At 20.4% G+C, this 22,244-nt stretch overlaps 1 protein-coding gene across 1 annotated transcript in view; it reads right to left on the reverse strand.

Moving 5' to 3' along the window:
• The window catches only part of LOC122498626 (allatostatin C-like), a 68,220-nt gene extending 48,186 nt beyond the window's left edge, over positions 1-20,034 (reverse strand). The window contains exons 1-2 of the mRNA XM_043606448.1: positions 19,864-20,034; positions 925-1,042 (exon numbers count right to left, since the gene is read on the reverse strand). Coding sequence (XP_043462383.1) covers positions 925-1,035 — 111 coding nt within the window. The 5' untranslated portion in view covers positions 1,036-1,042; positions 19,864-20,034. The remainder of the gene's footprint in view (positions 1-924; positions 1,043-19,863) is intronic.
• Positions 20,035-22,244: the final 2,210 nt, after the last annotated feature.

Below are 22,244 nucleotides of genomic sequence, written 5' to 3' on the forward strand. Positions count from 1 at the left end.
TAAAGATATTTTTATTTAGAAAATTACAAATTGTAGATCAAATTTTATTACTTAAAAAGCTTTCAGTTTATTTATAGAAAAAGCTTTCTCCACGCGGGGAAGCAAAATAATCTAACAATGTTATATTAAAAATATTTCAAGTATTTAATTGAAGTATTTTGGCGTGTGGGTGAAATTCACGCGCAAAGTTTATGGTTTAGCGATTGAAAACAATATTTTTTGTTTAAACAAATACTTTTTAAATTGCTGATGAAGAAATATAATTATTTCGTTAAAAGTCACTAATGGTATATATACTATTTTTCAAACCGAGATTTTAAATATCAATTTATTTGCTGAAGAAATTAATTCTAAGACTCTAAAAAAAACTGGAGATCATTAAAATATCGCAAATTAAAAATTGAAATTCATTTATATTAGTTTTTAAAACTCTCTAGATTCAATGTTGGATTTAAATGATTATAGAATTACGAACATTGACGAACATCTTGGGATTTAATATGGAGATGAAATTCTCCACCTGCGAACGCCAAGGTCACCGCTAGATGGCAGTTTAGTTGCCAAAAACAGATTTCTCGCCACCTGGTGTCGACATTGGCGTTCTCAAGTGGGAGGAATTAAAACCACTATTTTATCCCTTAAAAACTTTTTTATAATTAATATTTAATAATATTAATTATAATATTTCAAATTCAGTCTGAGGCCTGGATATTGTATTGTATTGGAATATTTAAAAAGTATTTAGATAATATTTTAAAAATGTTTCAGAATTGTTTCAGGTAGAAAATAAAATTTGTGGACAATAAAAGAAAAAATGGGAAATAAAATTTTTTAATTGGATTTTTTCCGGTAAAACTAGTTCATTAGAGTTGAATTCATCATCAAGGAGACTTAATTTAAAGATAATAATTTTCCAAGACTTACTTCAAGTTCATTTTGAAGACTCTCCTTATCAACCGTTGGGTAACTTGTTGACCAGTGAACAAGAGTTATGAGAACTATTCCAAAACATGCCATAACTCGGACTGAAACCATTTTGTTGCTGGAAAATAAGTAAAAGAGATTTTTCGTTAAATTTTTATATGTTAAATAATATTAATTTTTATTTTATTTTTTTAATTATTAAAAGAATATATATTAATTTTATATTAACTTTTAAATAGTAAATAATAATTAAATAATAATAAATTAATATTATTTTAATCTGTAGTAGGAGTAGTAGTAGTATTACTTCCATTTTAAAATAAAATATAAAAAAAATATTATTTACACAAAATAATGGAAAAAATACGAATACAGTGATAAATTTATTCTAATAATATAATTTTTTATAAATTTTATATGACCGTTTTAATAAACGGTCACTAACTTCAAGTATATATCAATATAATTTTTTCTTTTGTTTTTAAAATAAACTTTATGATTGCAAGTTAAGAGGTGAATTATTTTCTGCATGTAGGACAAACTATAATGTTTTATAAATAAATAATAAATTTTACTTCGCCAGTAGATAAAAATTGTGTATAACTAAAATTCAAATTATACCTTTCGACTTTCATAACAAGATCATTATATGTATACGCAAAATATATAGGAAAAAGTTTTGCTAAAGAAATATAAAACTTTATATATCTTTCTCAATAAATATTCCAATTTACAATAACATTTAAACGTTCAACATTATTATTTTCAATAATCTGCAAACAATTTTTGGCTGAATTTATAAACTTTAATAAAATATGAAAAAAAGTACACGAAAAAAATTTGTACCTATCGAAAAATTTGTTAAATTAATTACAAGATGCTGCCCAGAAATTTTTCCATGTAATTGAGCATAATACCTAACAATCTTTAATGTTAATACAAACTCATTTAATTTATTTCATTAAAGACACAAAAATTTTCCAAACTAAAAAATTTGTCACCTTATTGTTAATATTTTCCAATTTCCTACGTGTTTTAAAAAAGAGATTTTCAATATTTATTTCCAGTTCAATTAATTTGAAATGAAACAAAAACGAAACAAAAGTATCGATTCAAATTTATAATAGAAAAACTGTATATTTTTGTAAAGTAAAAAATTATGATAACAACTTGGGGGAGAAAAAGGTAAAATTCCAATTATTTATAACATCAGCAATGGGTATGGGGGATCTAACGATCGAAGAACCGGAGCAATTTATCCGTCCAATTAGAACCGGATAGTGGATAATAATTAGTGATTAATCAAACTCATTAAGAGAAATGCGGTAAATGGTCTTGCGAAACGTGTGTGTTGTTTCCGAGAGAGATGTCATTTCCAAAAGGAAATAATTCTCTCACTAAAGAGTCCGTTAATCCCTGCCTGCGCCTATTATATATACATTTTATCTTCGCGCTTAAAAAAATTCTCTAAATTTCCATGCGAAAAATTTTTTAAACACTAATTTTCACAGGGAAAAAATTGACAAAATTCTCTGAACAAAATATTTTTCTCCTAACGTGAGCTTTGGGTCTTAAATTTTCAACATATAAAATATGTTACAAATTTAAGGTTTATAAAAAACGAATCGTTACAAATTATTATTATTATTAACAACAAATTAATTATTTTTCATAATCAAATATTAATCTAATAAATTGTGTATTATCAATAGTATAATGTATAACAAAATACTATTTACTTTCGTAGAATGGAAATAGATCTCTAGACAGTCTAATTAATTTAAAAAAAATTTACGCATACAAAAGTATTTAATTTTTATTATTTTCGAATAATTATTACTAATAATAAATCTATGTAAAATTAATCTTTCGTTATTCACTAACATCGTCCTAATATTAATTATTAATTAAATTTAATTGAAGAAAAGTAGAAAATATAAATGAGGTTAGTAGATTTATAACATTGGTGTTTGTTAAAAAAAAACAGAAATTTCGAAATAACATTTTTTTCGAACCAAATTTTTGTAATTTAATATAAATTTTACTATCAAATAAATATTTTAGTATTTTTATCAAATAATTATTGGATAGGTGGTCACTTTTTCTAAAAAAATATTTTCTAATACTTTTTGTCTAAGAAAAGCGATTTCTAATGAAATCTGTTTTCTAAAAAAAGTTTTTCTAATAAGTTTTGATTTCTAAAAAAAGTTTCTCTAAAAAGTTATGATTTCTAATATTTATTTTTCAAAAAATTGTAAGTTGAAGTTCCATAATTTTGATAAAAGTTAGAAAATTGTTAAAAAATTTAAGATTATAGAAAATAGAAACTGTTTTGCATATTTTCTACTTCTCAATCACAAGTTTGTTCATATAAAATTATGAGTTTATTTTTTTGAAAAAGAAGACAAATTTTATAAAATTCCTATTTCTTATCACAATTTTTTAACAAAATTCCGTTCTTCTTTGAAAAAAAGAAATAATAATTTGCATTATTTTTATACCAAAATTTTCAAAATTAATCTATTTATCAAGATATTTATAAAATATTTTTGTTTAGAAAATTTTAAATATCTTTAGGAAAAAATCCCTATAATTTCTATTTGTCAATTCCGATTTTTAACTAGATTATTTAAAAATTTTGGTAAAAAATTTGCATAATTTCTATTTTTTACAATTTTTTAACAAAATTTAAAGTAATGTTTTTAAGAATTAAATAATTTTATTAAATTTTATTGTTATTGTCATTACAAAAATTGAATATTGCTAGAAAACAAAATTTGAAAATTACTTTTATTAGAAAAAGAAATTTTTAGAAAATGATCTTTATAAGATCATTTTCAGTTTCAAAATAAATAAAAAATATATAAACGAAAAGAATCAAAACAATGAAACAAAACATTGAAATAAGAAAATTTTTTCGATCCAGTATAAAAAAAGAAGCAATAATTTTTTTCCTATTACAGAACAATTTTAAATTTCCAAAATTCATATAATAATGTTTAATTTATAAACATTCACTGTCTTAGTTTTTTTTTGTAAACAATAGACTAAGAAAGAAAGCTTAAATTCAAAAAACAATATTTGGAACAAATGCATTTATTATTTTTTATTTATTTATTATAAATTTATCTAATAAATAAATATTTAAATATTTAATAAATATTTACTAAATAAATTTTACTTAAAATTTGACAATTTTCCTTTAGTTTGAATTTATCGGAGTTTATTTTAAAACAGAAGATGACGTCATTAGTCATAAACAACAATTTGAGCCTTTCTTGAAATAAGACAATAAAATTTATTGTATAGTGAAAGCAATTGAAGGGAGAAATTTCAAAGAAAATAAAGGAATCACATAATCAGAAAGTAAGGAACAAGACAAAAATAGGACGAAAAAAGTAGGAAAAAGGAACAGAAAATTTCCGAACAAAAATTATTGTAGTCAGTATCATTTCTTATGTCGGGTTTATCATTGTAAAGTTAAAATATAATCTAATAAATTTACTCGATATTTGTATAATTTAATTGCATACTTATTTAATTTTTTAATAGGCACATTAATTTTTATTTATATATTAATCTAATATTTTTATTATAATTTACTTATTATTTTTTTACTTTTTTCGTAGTTATTATTTTATTATTTTTTGTTCTCTTTTCATTTGCCATTAATTAATTCACTGATGATTCTTTTAAATGAATGGAAATTTTAAAGTAAACATTATTATTGTTATAATTTATTTATTCACTATTTTCTAATTTCTAAAATTTTGAACGTTCAAATGAACGAAATATTTTTTATTAAATTTATTTTCATAAATTACCGATTGAAATTAAAATTAAAAACTTAAAGTTTACATTTAGAAACTTTTAAATAATATTTTTTGACAGCTATACGCAAAATTATTGCAATAAAAATTTAATTCGAAGAAGAAGTAAATAAATTTTGCTCGTTTGAACGTTCGAAACTTTAGGAAAGTTTATTTTCCATCCATTTCTATTTATTTTATATTTTTAATATTTGTTTATTTACTAGTTTTGTTATTTGTTTATTTTATATTTTTAATATTTGTTTATTTATTATTTTTGTTATTTGTTTATTTATTATTTTTGTTATTTGTCTATTTATTATTTTCGTTATTTATTCAATTACTAAACATTCATTTATTGATGGGGTTCTTTGAAATAAATGAAAATTTAAAACAAAACAAAAGAAATAAATTTATTCCTCTCTTCTCTTTTTGTCCGGATGAGAAGATAATTTTTAATGTACGTTTAATGCTTTTTGATATCGTTATCATTATTGGAATCGTTATTGTTGTGGACCAGAGGAAAAAAAGAAAATGCAAATCCCTAACAATTATATTGGAGATTACTGAAATGTATTAATCCCACAAAGTGTAACAATTGCGTATAATATAATATGTAAATATTTATTTAAAGGGCAAATATTGAACAAATTTTGCATTATATTTCATTTCAACAATAATTATCGCTAATCCTATAATTAATTGAAAATTTAATATCTTTTCCATCTCAATTTATAAAAAGCTGCGCATAATACACTATTTTCACCGAGAAAAATTAAATAAAAATAAACAAAGTTTTCTATACAAAAGATTTTACTACGAAAGAAAATTATTATTTGCAAATTTCCTTTTTCCTCTAATAAAGAAAGGAGTTTTTTTTTGGTTTTATCTTTTTATAATAAAACGGTAATCTGCATTGTTAAACATACATCCGGTGAATTTTAAATTATTAAACAAAAAAAAGAGAAGCGTGAATTTTGCTTTCTTACATTCTAGACATAATTTTATTTTTAATGGGATTGACTTCTCTTTCATAATCTCGGGAGTTAAATTAATCGACTTTCATAATAAATTTTACTTAAAGGCGACACTGTCTGCAAAATGTTCAATCGCCTTTTTTTTATTTCAATTCAGAAGATAATTTCCTAACGTGTAATTTATCATTTTAATGCATTATTTGGAAAACGATTCTATAGATGAAACGTTTTTCATTAAGTTTCATAAATTTTATTTAGAAAGATAAATTTTAGTCTTAACAAAATTTTCTTTTATTTGTATGTTCAGTTCTGAAGTAAATAACTTAAGGCATATCTCTGAAACTTTTAAAATTTCATTTCGCAAAAATAAAAAATTTTTCTTGGAGAACAGTATTGAAACTTTATTTTTTATTATTCTTTTTCCACAAGAATTAAGATTTTCTAAAATTTTAAATTCAAACCTTTATGAAATTCAATAATTTAGAAGAATAATATTATAAAACATGAAGAAATCGATCACACCGAGTCTTTATATTTATAAGAATATTGTTACTGTGACTTCTTCAAAATTATTATTATTATATTATTTTCCAAAATTTTTAACTAAAATTCATCAATTATTTTTCATAATTTTTGAAAAAGTTCTTTGAGAATTTTCAAATCCATTTGTTTATACTTCAATTTTACGAAATTTCGATTATTCGAAAATTTTTCAATTAAATATATATATTAGAAAATAAAAACTTTAAATAATTAAAAAAAATTCATTTAAACTTTTTAAAAAATAATCAATTTTACAGAATTTTTAGTTAAAAATTTAGTTAAAAATATAAAAATTCAGATTTACAAAGATTTTAATTTGAAATCTTTTCAAAATTCAATTATTTCGAAGAATTCACGTTATAAGGCTATTAATATTAAATTATTATCTAAAATTTTAAAAGAAATTTGTTTTTGATTTAATTTTTACTAGAAAATTTTATGAGAATTCAATTAATTAAGTACAAAAATAAATAATTTCTTGAATAATTGTATGTTTCTTAAAATTGAATTCTTATAAAGAATTTTGTCAACAAATTTTTAAATAATTAAATTCTTTTAACGAATTTGAATACAATTTTTAAGAATAATTCCATTTTTCGAGGGTTTCGATTAAAATTGTATAAAAAACAATTGAAATTCTATGATGATGTTTATTATTTATGAAAATAATTGAATTACTGCGAAAAAATTTATAAAAAGATTTGTAAATAAATGAATTCCTGTGAAATTTTTATTGTTTATGAAAATAATTAAATGTTTGTGTAGAATTTTATTAAATTTTCTTTTAAATAATTAAATTCTCTTGGAAAATTTTATTAAAATAGTAGATATTGAAAAATCATAAAATTTAGGAAAATTTACAAAAAAAAAAAATTGAAATCTGCCAAAAATTTAAAAAAGTTTTGGAACATAATTGAATTTCTGCGAGGAATTTTATTACTTTTGAAAATAATTGAATTTCTGCGAGAAATTTTATTACTTTTGAAAATAATTGAATTTCTGTGAAGAATTTTATTACTTTTGAAAATAATTGAATATCTGCAATCATTTGTAACTTCTCAAAAATTAAATTTGAATAAAATTTTCAAGAATAATTACATTTTTTGAGGAATTTGATTAAAATTGTATTAAAAATAATTATAATTCTACGATGACTTTTATTATTCATGCAAATAATTGAATCGCTGTAAAAAATTTTATTATTTATAAAAATAATAGAATTATTACGAAGAAATTTATGTAAAAAATTTATAAATAGTTGAATCCCTGTGAAATTTTTATTATTTACGAAAATAATTTAATGTTTGCTTAGAATTTTATCAAAATTTTTTTTAAATATTATAATTCTTTTGAAAAATTGTATTAAATTAGTAGATACTGAAAATCAGTGAATTGAGAACAATTTTTGAAAATAAATTAAATATTTACAAAAATGTTATCAAAATTTTTGAAAATAACTCAATTTTGGAGAAGAATTTTATTACTTTCGAAAATAATTGAATTTCTGCAATCATTTGTAACTTTTCCAAAATTCAATTTTTTTTTTTTAGTGTTTTTAACTAAAGTTCATCCATTATTATTTAATCCATTATTTTTAATAGTTAATTAAATATATATTAAAAAATTTAACTAACTTCATAAGAATTTGAATTATTAAAATTTTTCAAAAATATAAGTTCTTTAAAATTTCTAATAAAATTCATTGAAAATGGAAATTTTATAAAATTTTAAACTAAAACCTTTTGAAAAGTTCATCTATTTACGAAAATTTCATACGTAACTTTTTTAAAATGCAATTAATTTTGAAATATTTAAGTAAAATTATTCATTAAATAATTTCTAAGTAATAATTGTATGATATTTCTTTAAGATTTAAGTTATTTAAAAAGAAATTATTGTCAGAAATAGAAAAAATTGAAGGTTTTATATTAGAATTCGTTGTAATTTCATAGTTTATGTGGCAAACAAAAAAGACACGAAAATTAAGAATTTTCTTATGAATTCTTAAAATTGAATTTTTTCCAGTATTTTTATTAAAAATCCCTGACTTTTCAAAGCTTCTGCAGGAAGTCTACTCTATGGAGGTGGAATTGATGATTCAGTATAAGTTGAAAAGCAATTTTTTTTTCACTTTTTCAAGTTTTGAAATTTTAATCGCGTTTTTCTCAAAACCACTTTTTCAAAGTCCTTGTATGACATTTAAAAACAACATTACCGATTCATTTAAAAATTGATATACACTTTCCACATTTAAAATACTTCCTCCCAACGATAAGTTTTACAATTTTTTTTTTAAATTAAGGAAGTTTTCCATTTATGTGGAATTTTTCTTAAAAAATAGCAAATAATATTCAAATATTAATATAATATTCAAATAACCACAAAAAAAAATTCAAAACGAAAAAATTATAATCTTTCATTTCAGATAATTTCCCGCTGAAATGCATTGAACACCGCAAATCGATTTTTTCGAATGACGTTCTTGAAAGAGTTTTTCACCGTCTTGTTTATAGAAATTTTCGAATAAAAAAATTACAGAATATTATTGAAATAATACTTAATAATGTCCAAAAGTTTTAAAAAAATTTGTTTTATCTAAATTTCTAAAAAAAAAAAATTCACAAAGAAAGTGATTTTTTACGTGAAACTCTTCATTAATGAAAATAAACAATAAATAAATTTAATTAATTTAAATTAAATTAAGTAAAATCTTTTAATGTTCGCTTGTATCAGAAATGAATATCTCTCCAACAAAAGCCAGGGGAAAAAATAGAAATTATCAAAAATATATATCAAAGGGACATGAGTGTTAAAGCTTCCAGAGATATGCCATTATAAAATAACTAAATTAATCAAGTGATATTAATTAAATAAATTTATAATAAAGTTTCGTTAGGAAAAAAAGGAAATCTCTCGATATTAATTTTTTTTTTATGACACAATGTATATATAGCGAAAGGTGTAAAAATCCTCTTTTAATATTTAATCTGATCAATTTACTAATAATGTCGCACACTTTTCCGTAATTCACAAGGTAATTCTATTCAATTAAATTAGATTTCCAAGAATGCGATCAATTCCGCTTTAGTTGAATTCTATTCCATGGAATTTCTGTTAATTAATATCATGTGTCTGAATCGAGATCAAGTTTCCAAATGGAAATAAACAGCAGCTATACGATGTTTGATATATATTTAAAATAAGCATATACGTTTTGGCGAAAAACATCTATTTTCGATTCAAATTTATATTCCAAAAAATTTTGTTCGTATAGAAATAAATTTTTTTATTTTCAAAGCAAAAAAAGTAAAAAACAAATTTTTCTGCGAAAATTAGAAAAATATTTTTGACAAAAAAATATATCTTTTAATTAAATTTACATTGGGACAAATGTTTTTTTTTTTGCCTTTAAATAAAATTTCATATTTTGAAACAAAAACAAATTCTTTTGCGATTTTATAAATTAAAATATTTTCGTATAGACAAAAATCGTTCTATACAATAAATAAAAATTTTAATTTTATAACAGAGAAACAAATTCGAAAAAATATTTTCGCGACAACAAAAATTTTTGTTTTTAAATAATCGAAAAAGAAACAGAAAGAGAAACAAAATAAATTTTTTCACTCGAATATATTATTGACAATAAATTAATAACGATAAAATAAAATTCATAAATTCATTAATAGACTTGAAAATACATAAATTGAGATATATGAAGAATTTTAACAAAAAAGCTCGTTGATAAAACTAATGTAGAATATCCCACACTCCAGTCATGTATGAACTATAAATTTTATTATACTGAAACAGCAATCTATAAAAACATCGATTTGACCATACATTTCGTACCACTTATTGTTTATTATATTCGATAAAAATTTATTTCCGTATCACTTTTTACAATCCCCCGACAGTTTTCGTGCTAAAATATATATGTAACAATAATTTTTCTTTCTCAAAAAATCAGTTTTGACTTGTTGGAATATGCCGAACCAAGTTTACAGTTATTGCAGAAAAAAATGGTAACAGTGCATTTGAATTGTTTATTTAAAAACTGTGGATAATTATTAAATAATAATAATATTATTATTTTCAATATATCTGTTTTAATAAAATTTCACAAAAGAATTCAATTAGGTATTCAAAAACTCGTCTCAAAAATTCAATCACTTTCAAAAGTTATATAATTCTTCGCGGAAATTCAATATTATAGTCAAAAGTTTAAAAAAATTATCGTCAAAATTTAAATTATCTTTATAAATAATAAAATTGTTCTCCAAAATTCAATTGTATTCCAAATTTTTTTTTTAAATTCTCATCAACATTTCAATTATCTTTATAAATAATAAAATTCTTCTCCAAAATTCAATTATTTTCAAAAATTTTAATAAAATTCTTGGCAAAATTTCAATTATATTCAGAAACTTTTCTCAATATAATCAAATTTTTTAGAGATTCAATTATTTTTAATACAATTTTAATCTAATATAAATATATGGTTGCAGAAATTCAATTATTTACACCAGTAATAAAATTTTTATCAGAAATTCAATTATTTACACAAGTAATAAAATTTTTCTCCAAAATTCAATTGTATTCAAAATTTTTTTTTAAATTCATATCAACATTTCAATTATCTTTATAAATAATAAAATTCTTCTCCAAAATTTAATTATTTTCAAACATTGTATTAAAATTCTTGGCATAATTTATTTATAAATAATAAAATTCTTCTCCAAAATTCCATTATTTTCAAAAAATGTAATAAAATTCTTCGCAAAAATTCAATTATGTTCAAAAATTTAAAAAAAAAACTCTCATCAAAATTTCAATTATCTTTGTGAATAATAAAATTCTTCTCCAAAATTTAATTATTTTCAAACATTGTAATAAAATTCTTGGCAAAATTTATTTATAAAAAATAACATTTTTCTCCAAAATTCAATTCTTTTCAAAAATTTGAATAAAATTCTTCTCCAAAATTTAATTATTTTCAAAAATTTTAATAAAATTCTTGGCAAAATTTCAATTATTTTCAAAAACTTTTCTCAATTCAATCAAATTTTTTTACAGAGATTCAATTATTTTTAATATAATTTTAATCTAATTTCTCGAAAAATGAAAATTATTCTTAAAAATTTGAAATTTGTCAAAAGAATTTTAATGACTTATTTAAAAATTTGTTGATAAAATTCTTGAAATGAGAGTTTAATTTTAAAAAGCATTCAATTCTTCAATAAATTATTTATTTTTGTATTCAAATAATTGAATTCTAGTTGAATTTTCTAATAAAAATTGATTTAAATATGAATTTCAGTTAAAATTTTAGATAATAATTGAATATTTCTCTACTAAAAGTATATTATGCTGTGAATTTTTAGAAATAATTGAATTTTGAAAAGGTTTTTCAAATTATAATTTTTGAATTTTCGAATTTTTCATACTTTTAACTGAAAATTGTGTAGATTTAATTTTATTAAAAAAGTTTCATTAAATTTGTTTAAAATTATTTGAAGTTTTTATTTTCTAATATATATTTGATTGAAGAATTTTCGAATAATCGATGAAATTTTTATAAAATTGAATTGTAAGCAAATGAATTTGAAAATTTTTAAAAAAATTTTTCAAAAATTATTAAAAATAATTAATTTAAAGAAGAATTAAAAAAAAAAAGTTACAGTAACAATATTCTGATAATATATAAAATAATGATTTTATCTCTCGGTTATCTTTAATTATTATAAGTTGTTTAATTTTAAAAAGGTTTGAATTTGAAAATCTTAATTCTTTTTAATTTCTTTTTAATTTTGTAAAATATAAATGTAGTTTTAAAAACCTGGAAAAGTCAGGGATTTTTTGAAATGAGCAAAAGCGTGGCAACCCTGCATATTTATTTGTTTATCTATTTAATTATCTATTTATTTATTTAGTTATCTATATATATTTATTCATTTATTTATTTACCTTATTATTTATCTATTTATTTATTTATTCATTTATTTATTTATCTACTTAGTTATTTATTTATTTTTTAATCTTCTTTGTTATTAATTTATTTACTCATTTTTTTATTTATCTATTTATTTGTTTATCAATTTACTTATCCATTTAATTATTTATTCATAAAAAATAATTGAGCTGTGAAAAGCTGATGAATCAAAAATTAATAATCAATAATGAAAGTTGATAATTAGCTTCTTTTAACATTTGGTTAATTAATCGCGAATGAATAATTATTAATTTATCACTGTGATTAATTATTAATATTAATAAAATAATATATTGAGTTATAGATTTATAATATATTAGTTATTAAGATATAATGATAGATATTGTATATTATATTAAGATAAAGTCATTAAATCATAGTAATAACAATAATAATATAAAAAAAGTAATAATTTAAAATTATTTTCTAAATTGTTAATAATTATAATAAATTATGAAATAACTTTACACGTTTAAAAGTTTGTCAATATAATCAGATAATTAATTCCACTATATAGAAACTTGTATTTGCCATCGTCTTCTATTAATCACACATTTTAGGGTTGACCTACTCTTTTTTCAGCTATTAATTACAAAACTGTTTATTGACTTAAGAAACAGGGGGGGAAATTGTGAAGAGATTGTTTTCTTCTTTTTTGTTATTATTTTTGTTTTACGTAATAATTCTCTGACGTATATTTAGAGAAAAAAAAAATAAAATCACGCACTTTATTATTAAAATTACATTTAAAGTGCGTTGAGTGTCCTGGTTAAAAATTTTTTTTTTTTCGCATGTAAATAAAATCAATTGATTGACACTTTCGATTTTCACCTACAGCATATATTATAAACATGGGGAGAGAAAAGAACAAAAAAATTGAGTGATGCACGAAATAAATGGAATGATCGATGTCAAAATAAAAGAGCTTTCAGAAAATAAAAGGCAAGAGAATATTTTTAACGGATAATAAACAAGATTGATAAAGTTCCTTTATATAGATGTATATATTTTTGTATTAGAAAGGATGTGATGCAAAAAAATTTTTCACGAAATCAGAATATTAATATGTATGTAGGATGTATATATATATATATATATATATATATATATATATATATATATATATATATATATATATATATATATATATATATATATATATATATATACATCCAGAAAAAGTAAAATTTTATTCACGTACAAGTCGCGAGTGTTATTAAATTGAATTTATCAAGTTTCAATTTAATTTTGTCGGGGAAATTTATTCTCAAATAGCTGGTATATAAATATTATAGAGGGGAAATATAAGTGACTTGTAAAATTTATAGCACTCAATTATGATAATCGTATTGTAATTGCGTTTAATTAATTATGCAATTAATCTATTATTTACACTGCGTTGAGTTTTCATTTTTTTTTCTTTTAATTTTGTTCTATATTCTTTTTTGTTATTTAAATAAGTAAATTTAAATAAATTAGTAAAATTGTTCGTCTTAGAAACTACTTTTCGCAATTTTTCTAATTTTTCATTTCTTTTCACTTTTTTTTTATCATTTTTTATTTTTATAAATTGTTTTTGTTCACCAGATTGAGAAATTTTTATGAGCTTCAAATAATCAGTTAATTAATTACTATCAAATATATTATAATATTTAATTTTTAATGAATAAATTTAAAACAATTGAGTTTCATTATCCTCAACAACAGAATTTTTTGGTTCAAATGTAATTTATTTGATTTAAATGAAAATTATTTGATTACAGTAAATATATATTTGATTCAAATCAGAATTTAATTCGGTTTCAGTATATATTTACTTGGTTGAGGCAAATATTTATTCCTTTCAAGTAAATATTTATTTGGTTCAAGTAAATATTTTTGTCTTTTTCAATTAAATTTTTATTCGGTTTAAGTAAATATTCTTTTGCTTCAAGTCGCAGTATTTTCTTGGTTTAAATTAATTTGGATTAATAAATATACATTTTGCTCAAGTAAAAATTTATTTGATTCAAGTAAATATTAATTTTCTTCAAGTAAATATTTATTTGGTTCAAGTAAATTTGTATTTTTTTCAAATAAATATTTATTCGGTTCAGATCAATATTTTTTTTTGGTTCAAATTTATTTGGTTTGAGTATAAATATACATTTTACTCAAGTAAAAATGTATTTGGTTCAAGTAAATTTTTTGTCGGTTAGTAAATATTCTTTTGGTTCCAATCAGTGTTTTTTTTTCTTCAAATTAACTTGGTTTACATAAGTTTAGATTTTGTTCAAATAAATAATTAATTCGGTTCAAGTAAATATTTATTCAGTTCAAGTAATTATTCTTTCGGTTCAAGTTATTATTTTTTGGTTTAAATAAATATTTTATCGATTCAAGTCATAAGCTTCAGATTCAAGTCGCAGTAAATTTTTTTATTCAAATTAATTTGGATCAAATAAATATTTATTCAGTTCATGTAAATATTTATTCGGTTCAAGTAAATATTTATAAGGTTCAATTTAGTAAATTTTTGGTTCAAATTAATTTTGATAATGTAAATATTTTTTTTTCAACAAAATATTCATTTGGTTTAAGTAAAGATTTATTTGGTTCTAGTAAATATCCTTTTGTTTCGAGTCAGTATTTTTTTGGTTTATATTAAGTTGAAATAAATATTTAATCGTCTCAAGTAAATATTTATTTAAATCAAGTATATAGTTATTCGTTCAAGAAAATAATATTTAATATTCGTTTAACTTAATATATTTTTTTAATTCAAATTAATTTAGTTGAAGTAAATATTTTATCGGTTCAAGTAAATATTTATTCGCACCAAGTAAATATTTATTTGGACCAAGTAAATATTTTATCTGTGCAAAAAAATACCCTTCCGGTTCAACTCAATGCATTTTTTGGTTAAAATTAATTTGATTCAAGAAATATTTGATTTTCTTCAAGTAAATATTAATTTCGTTGAAATAAAAAATATTTATTTAATTCTAGTAAAATATATATTTGCTAAATAGTTAAGTGATCAACACTATGAAAACCGAAAAAAATTTCATTTTCAGTATCGTGTTTTGTTGATAAAGTATTAAAAAAAATTCTCAGACGCATTTTAAAACCAACGAAAAATATAATACCAAAAGTCATTTTAAATTTAGAAAATAGTTTTCTTTCATAAAATAGGAATTTTGAAATTTCTCTCTCCCTCTCTCTTATCAAGACAAATAAGCATTTTCAACATAATATAAAGTTTCAACAAAATGCACATTTCACCTCATAAGTTTATACAATTTCTCCTGAACATGAAAATAATAAAGAATTTTTATTGTTTTCAATTTGCAACACATAATAATAGAGGTGAAAAAAAATGTTTAGCGAAATAAAATAAAGGAAAATAGCAAAAATATTTCATTTATTGTATTATAATATTTTGTCTTTAAAAATATTAAATTTCTATAATGATAAATTTAGAAATATATTTTATTCTCTTATAATCAAATTTTTTTCCGGAAATTTTCGAATATAAGTTTTATTTATTTATCTAAGTTTTGAATAATTTTTTTTTTTCATTGAAGTTATAAAATTAATATTTGTATCATTTTTTTATTGTTGTGGTGTAAATAATTAAACAAAAAATGAATTAGCACCTAAAAAAGAGAAGAAGAAATTTTATTACCATTTCTTTTACTACTTTTGTGTTAATAATTATTATTAAAACAAAAAAATTAATTAGCACTTAAAAAAGGAAAAAATATCTGTAAATTCCATAGAAAAAACTTTTCAATATTTCAAAAAGAAATCTCTTGAAGAGATTAGAAAAAATTATACATGTATCCATTAAAATTCTATCCGTTAGGTCAATAATGGAGTTAAAAATTTCCTAAAAAGCACTCGTTTGTCGTTCAAAAAAAAAAAAAAAGAAAAAAAAAACAGAAAGAGAGAGAGAGAGAGAGACTTTAATGTCAGTATATGTTATATTCCTGTTCATGAAAATGGTTATTCGATGAGGATCAGAGTGATTGCAATAGCTTTCAGTAATCTGAAAAGCCATCGACAAGAGTTGAGATTTAATCGATTTTTTAAAAATAATACATGTCAATTTTTCGCTTCTTTTCTTTTTTATTTTTAGTGAAAAGTCTGTAATATATTAAGCTATCTCTTAGCACATGCAATTCATAGGACAATCTTTTAATATCCTTTTTTTGAATCCATTCTTAAAATTAATAGAAAAAAAATAGTTGAATATTTTTAATCAAAGAATCAATGATTTTATTAGATTTTTAGTAATTTCACGTTAATTGATATTGAAATGCGAGGTAAAATTTAATATTATATAAAATAATAAGCGGATTATTTTTTGAACTGGAAATAATTTTGCAGCAATTTGTCAAATCAGTAACTGAAATTTCATTATGTAACAACAAATTTATTTAAAATTTCTTTTTTACTTTTAACAGTTGTCACTGCTTTATTTTTTTAAACTTTTATAACAGTCGAATCTGTCGGAATGCAAATCTACTTTAACATTTTTTTTGTATTCAAAAATGTTCAACAAGAATTATTTTCACTTAATTCTAGAATATTGTAAAAATATTACAAAATTAAATTATTAAACAATTTTTTAAGGATTGTTTTCTGTGATAAAATTTAAAAAATCGATTTGCATTCCTAAAGGTTTCACTGTATTGATCATACCGTTTATTGCTGTTAATTAACTATTTGTTCTATAATTATTTATTACAATTTATTAACTATTTATTTTACCATTTTTTGATATTCATTAACTTTTAGTTTTATTATTTTATTTTATTAAAAGAATTATTTATTTACAATTGATTTATCGTTTACTCAGATTTATCAACAATTTACTTAACTGTTTGTAATAATTTATTTACCACTTATTTTAATTTCATAGCTATTTATAAACTATTTATTTTATATATTAAATACAAATTAATTTACTACTTATTTTATTGCCCACAACTATTTATTAACAATTTATTTTATTAATATTAATTATTATTCAATTATTGTTAAATTTATTGATTGAATTAGTGTGCAAATTATGATAGAATATGTAGGTTAATGAAATTTTAAGAGAATATGTAAAGCACACACGCAGTAAATAAATTATTATTATTAATATTATAATTATTAGTAGTAGTATTATTACTATTATTATTAGTATAATTATTACAGTTGTGATTCGTAATAACAAAATACTTTGTAATTTTCATTAATAATTTATTTCATCATTGATTGCAATTTACTAATTTCTTATTTGTAATTTATTTGATCATTATTTATAGTTATTTATCTTTCTTTTTTCACATTTCATCATTATTTAACAATAATTTATTATTATAATTATTACTTTTTTACGTTACTGTAATTAATCGATGATTTTGTATTTTTTAATATTTGAATAATTTATAACGAAAAATAAATTAGGTATTTTATAGATTAAAAAATAATTCTATTTGACTTTTTTAAGGGTATTTGAACCATTATGACGTCGCAATTTTAGAACACATGCTTTGCACAAAATCGTGACGTCATAATGATTCAAATTTCCTTAATATATTTTTTCAAATTTAAATAATAACTTTACTTCTAGAATTTTATTCGAAACTTCGATAAAATTTTTTTTACTATATAATTTTCATGTTGAATAAAATATTATGAACAACATTATGGCAATTTAAACGTGTGAACAAATTTGTTTGATTAAAAGAAAATTTCAGGCAATTTTTTTTACAAAATCAATAAAAGAATTTATAACCTTATAATAAAGTATGTTTGTAATAATTCTAATAAAAATAGTAAAAAAAATATTAAAATAAATCAAAATAATTAGAAATAGTTTAATTATGACTGTTTAAGGTGAACGTGATATTCGGTTTATTATTATTATACAAATTACAAAATTTTTTATTTTCAATTATGAATTAAACAAATAAATAAATGATGAATTTTTGCATAATTTCAGATTCAAACTTTAAAAAAATTCAATTATTGACTAATTAATTAATTAATTAATTATTCTTGTTAATTAATTACAAAAATTTTAATAAAATTCTTTGCAAGAATTCAATTATTTTCATAAATTATAACATTATTAGTAAGAATTCAATTATTTTTATAAATAGTAAGATTTTTTGCAAAAATTCAATTATTTTTGAGCAAAAATTTTAATAAAATTTCACGAACGAATACAATTATTTTCTAAAATTTTAATAAGTCTTTCGAAATAATTCAATTATTTTTTTTAAATAGTAAAATCTTTGCAAAAATTCAATTATTTTCAAAAAAATTTCACGAAAGAATTGAATTTTTTTCTTAATTCGTTATAAACTCTTTGCAAAAATTCAATTATTTTTAAACAAAATTTTCATAACATTTCACGAACGAATTCAATTATTTTCTAAAATTTTAATAAAAATCCTTCAAAACAATTCAATTTATATTTGTAAATAGTAAAATCATTTGACACATTCAGTTATTTTTTAATACAATTTTAATAAAATTTCATGACAGAATTCAATTTTAAAAAAAATTGTTAATAATATTTTTCAATAGAATTCAATTATTCTCTAAAAACTTTAATAAAATTCAATACTTCTTTGCAACAATTCGATTATTTTCAATATGTAAAATTGAAAATATTTAAAAAGAAAAAATATTAAAAAAGTCAAGAAACAAAACAGCAAACAACAACTAACTTTAAACTGCGAACAGATTACCGGAATACAACAATTTTTAATATAGATTATAATTATTATTATTTCATTAAAAATGTAAATAATGATAATTCACCAATTACTATTTACTTTTTCTTATTTATTCAATTAAAAATATAAACAATTATAATTCACTATTTAATTAAAATTATAAATAATTATAAATCACTGAAATCAATGTAAAAAATAAATTTTAACTCACTATGCATTTAAAAATTTTAAATAATTGTAAATTAGATGTTTTTTTAGATTAATAATTAAAATTTTCAATTAATAAATATTAACTATAATATTTGCAAATAATTAAAATAGATTAGAATATTTGCAAATTATTAAAATTGCCTATAATTAGAGTAAAGTTTTAATAATAATAATTATTTGTTAATAATAATGATGATAATAATAATGATAATAATAATAGTTTATCATTATTATTATTATTATCATTATTACAATTTGTTTAATAATAATCATAATTCGTTTCATAACTTTCTTTATAGTTTATAAGGTGTTTTTGTTAAGGACATTGTTTGTCCGTCCAAACTTAATTAAATAAATAAATAAATTAAAATGAATGAAAGTGTATGTTTAGATAAAAAAATAAATAATCAAACTAGTAATATTAATAATAGTAGTAATATATTTTTATGAATTTATCACTTGGTAAAAATTATATAGTTAAAATTTATTTTTTTATTTCTTGATTTTACTTGGGAGATTGATAATTTTTTAAAAATATTAAATAAATAGTATAGTAATAATAATAGTAAGAAGTATAATATATAGTAGAAGTAATAATAATAATAATAGTAATATTAACAATAAAATAAAAATTGAAAATAATTTCTTGGTGCCTTTTAAAAAAAGGTAAATTATTGAAATCGTACCTGTTATTAATTTTTAATTGACTATGTGAATTTGGAAAATCGACAGGTGGTTTTTTTTTTTTTTTTTGAGGTACGAAGTGTGTGAGGTGGTGCTTGGCTGGAGAGATCACGTGGCGGATAAATACTGCCAGGTCGGTGTCTCAACGGGAATGTGACTGAGCTTGCAAGCACGCTTCCACTTTATATCCTGTCAGTCGACTATATAGGGCAAAAAGTAGTGGTGGAGGTGGTAGGGATCGAGACGAAGCTTTGCCCATACAGAAAGGGTGGTCGGTGGTGTGCTTCAGCCCTCAATATCTATATATATATATAAAAGCCTCAACAAGCAACAGGATACAAAGATAGTTAAGGGGGTTGAGGATTGAAAATTACCCTCGTGTTGCCCCCTTTCATTGACGACCAACTCTCATTCTCCTCTCCTTATTCTCTCCACTAATTTTCAAATCAAAGGTCGAAGCTCAATTATTTTTTCTTCTTTTCTCTCCCTGCCCCCCCCCATTCTCTCTTTTTCTCTCTTTTTCTCTCTTTTACTCTCTTTCTCTCATTTTCTCCCTTTTTACCCTCTTTTTCTCACCCCTTCACTTTTCCTCACTCGTGCATTTCTTTGCTCACGTCTCATCATATCTACACTCCATAAGATGAAAGGTTAATCACTTTTACGAAGAGTTAGAAAGTAGTTCTAACAAAGGAAGAAGAAAAACTTTTATAATGATCTTAAATGTTTTTTTTGTGTGTATAAAATAATTTTTACTTCGATATAACTCGAAAAATCTGAATTATCCTATATAGAATTAAGAAAGTGAGAGTATTTTCTATAAAATATAAAGGAAGGGGAATTTTATCCAATATAAATTGGATGTAGGTAGGTTCAAATTGTTCTCGCTTCAATTTGGGGGGATATTTTTACTTGTATACATACTATGAAATAAAAATAGAATGAGAGACTTAAGAAATTGGGATTTTGATGGATTTAGTATGACTTAAAAATTTTGGGGAGAAAAATATTACCAAAAACTTATTAGTGCGCCCACTTTTCCAGTAAATTGAATTTTATGAGGTTGCATTTTATAAACTGGAATTAATACTTAAGGCAAAATTTTATAAACTAAACTTCGATGGGTGTTACGGAAAAAAAACTTTATTATCAGGATTGCCACGCTTTTGCTCATTTCTAATTCCCTGACTTTTCCAGGTTTTCCATATAGGTTAAAAAACGTAATTTTTCCAGGTTTTTAAAACTATACATATATATTTTACAAAATTTTTAATTCTAACCTTTTTGAAATTAAACAACTTCTAAAAAATTGTTATAAAACATGAAGATGTCCGAGTGATAAAATCATTATTTTATATTATAAGAATATTGTTACTGTAACTTATTCAAAATTACTTTCATTATTTTAATTCAATTATTGTTTTCCAGAATTTTAAATTAAAATTCTTGTTTATAAAGTGTAAATTAATTATTATTAATAATTTCTGAAAAATTTCTTTGAAAATTTTCAAATTCTTTTGTTTACAATTCAATTTTACGAAATTTCATCGATTATTCAGGTATTCGGAAATTCTTCAATCAAATATGTATTAGAAAATAAAAACTTCAAATAACTTTAAAAAAAAATTCAATTGAACTTTTACAAAAAAATTAAATCTACACAATTTCAAGTTAAAAGTATGAAAAATTCAAACATTCAAAGATTATAATTTGAAACCTTTTGAAAACTCAATTATTATCTAAAATTTTAACTGAAATTCAAATTTGAATCAATTATTATTAGAAAATTCTACAATTCAATTATTTAAATATACAAAAAAAAATAATTTATTGAAGATTTGAATGTTTTTTAACATTGAACTCTCATTTAAAGAATTTTATCAACAAATTTTTAAATAGGTAATTAAAATTCTTTTGACAAATTTCAAATTTTTAAGAATAATTTCATTTTTCGAGAAATTAGATTAAAATTATATTAAAAATAATTGAATCTCTGTAAAAAATTTGATTGAATTGAGAAAAGTTTTTGAAAATAATTGAAATTTTGTCAAGAATTTTATTAAATTTTTTTTAAATAATTGAATTTTAGAAAAAAATGTTTATATTTATAAAAATAATTGAAATTTTGACTATAACTTTTTTTAAACTTTTAAAAATAATTGAATTCTTGAGACGAATTTTTTAATAATATTTCTTTTTAAATACCTAATTGTTTTTAATACAATAATAAATAATTGAAAGTTTCTCAAAATTGAATTCTCATAAAGAATTTTATTAACAAATTTTGTAAATAATTGAATTCTTTTGACGAATTTTAATATCATTTTTAAGAATAATTCCATTTTTCGAGGAATTCGATTAAAATTCTATCAAAAATAATTGAAAT

Source organism: Leptopilina heterotoma, unplaced genomic scaffold (assembly GCF_015476425.1).
Source record: "Leptopilina heterotoma isolate Lh14 unplaced genomic scaffold, ASM1547642v1 Lhet_10, whole genome shotgun sequence".
Classification (NCBI taxonomy): domain Eukaryota; kingdom Metazoa; phylum Arthropoda; class Insecta; order Hymenoptera; family Figitidae; genus Leptopilina; species Leptopilina heterotoma.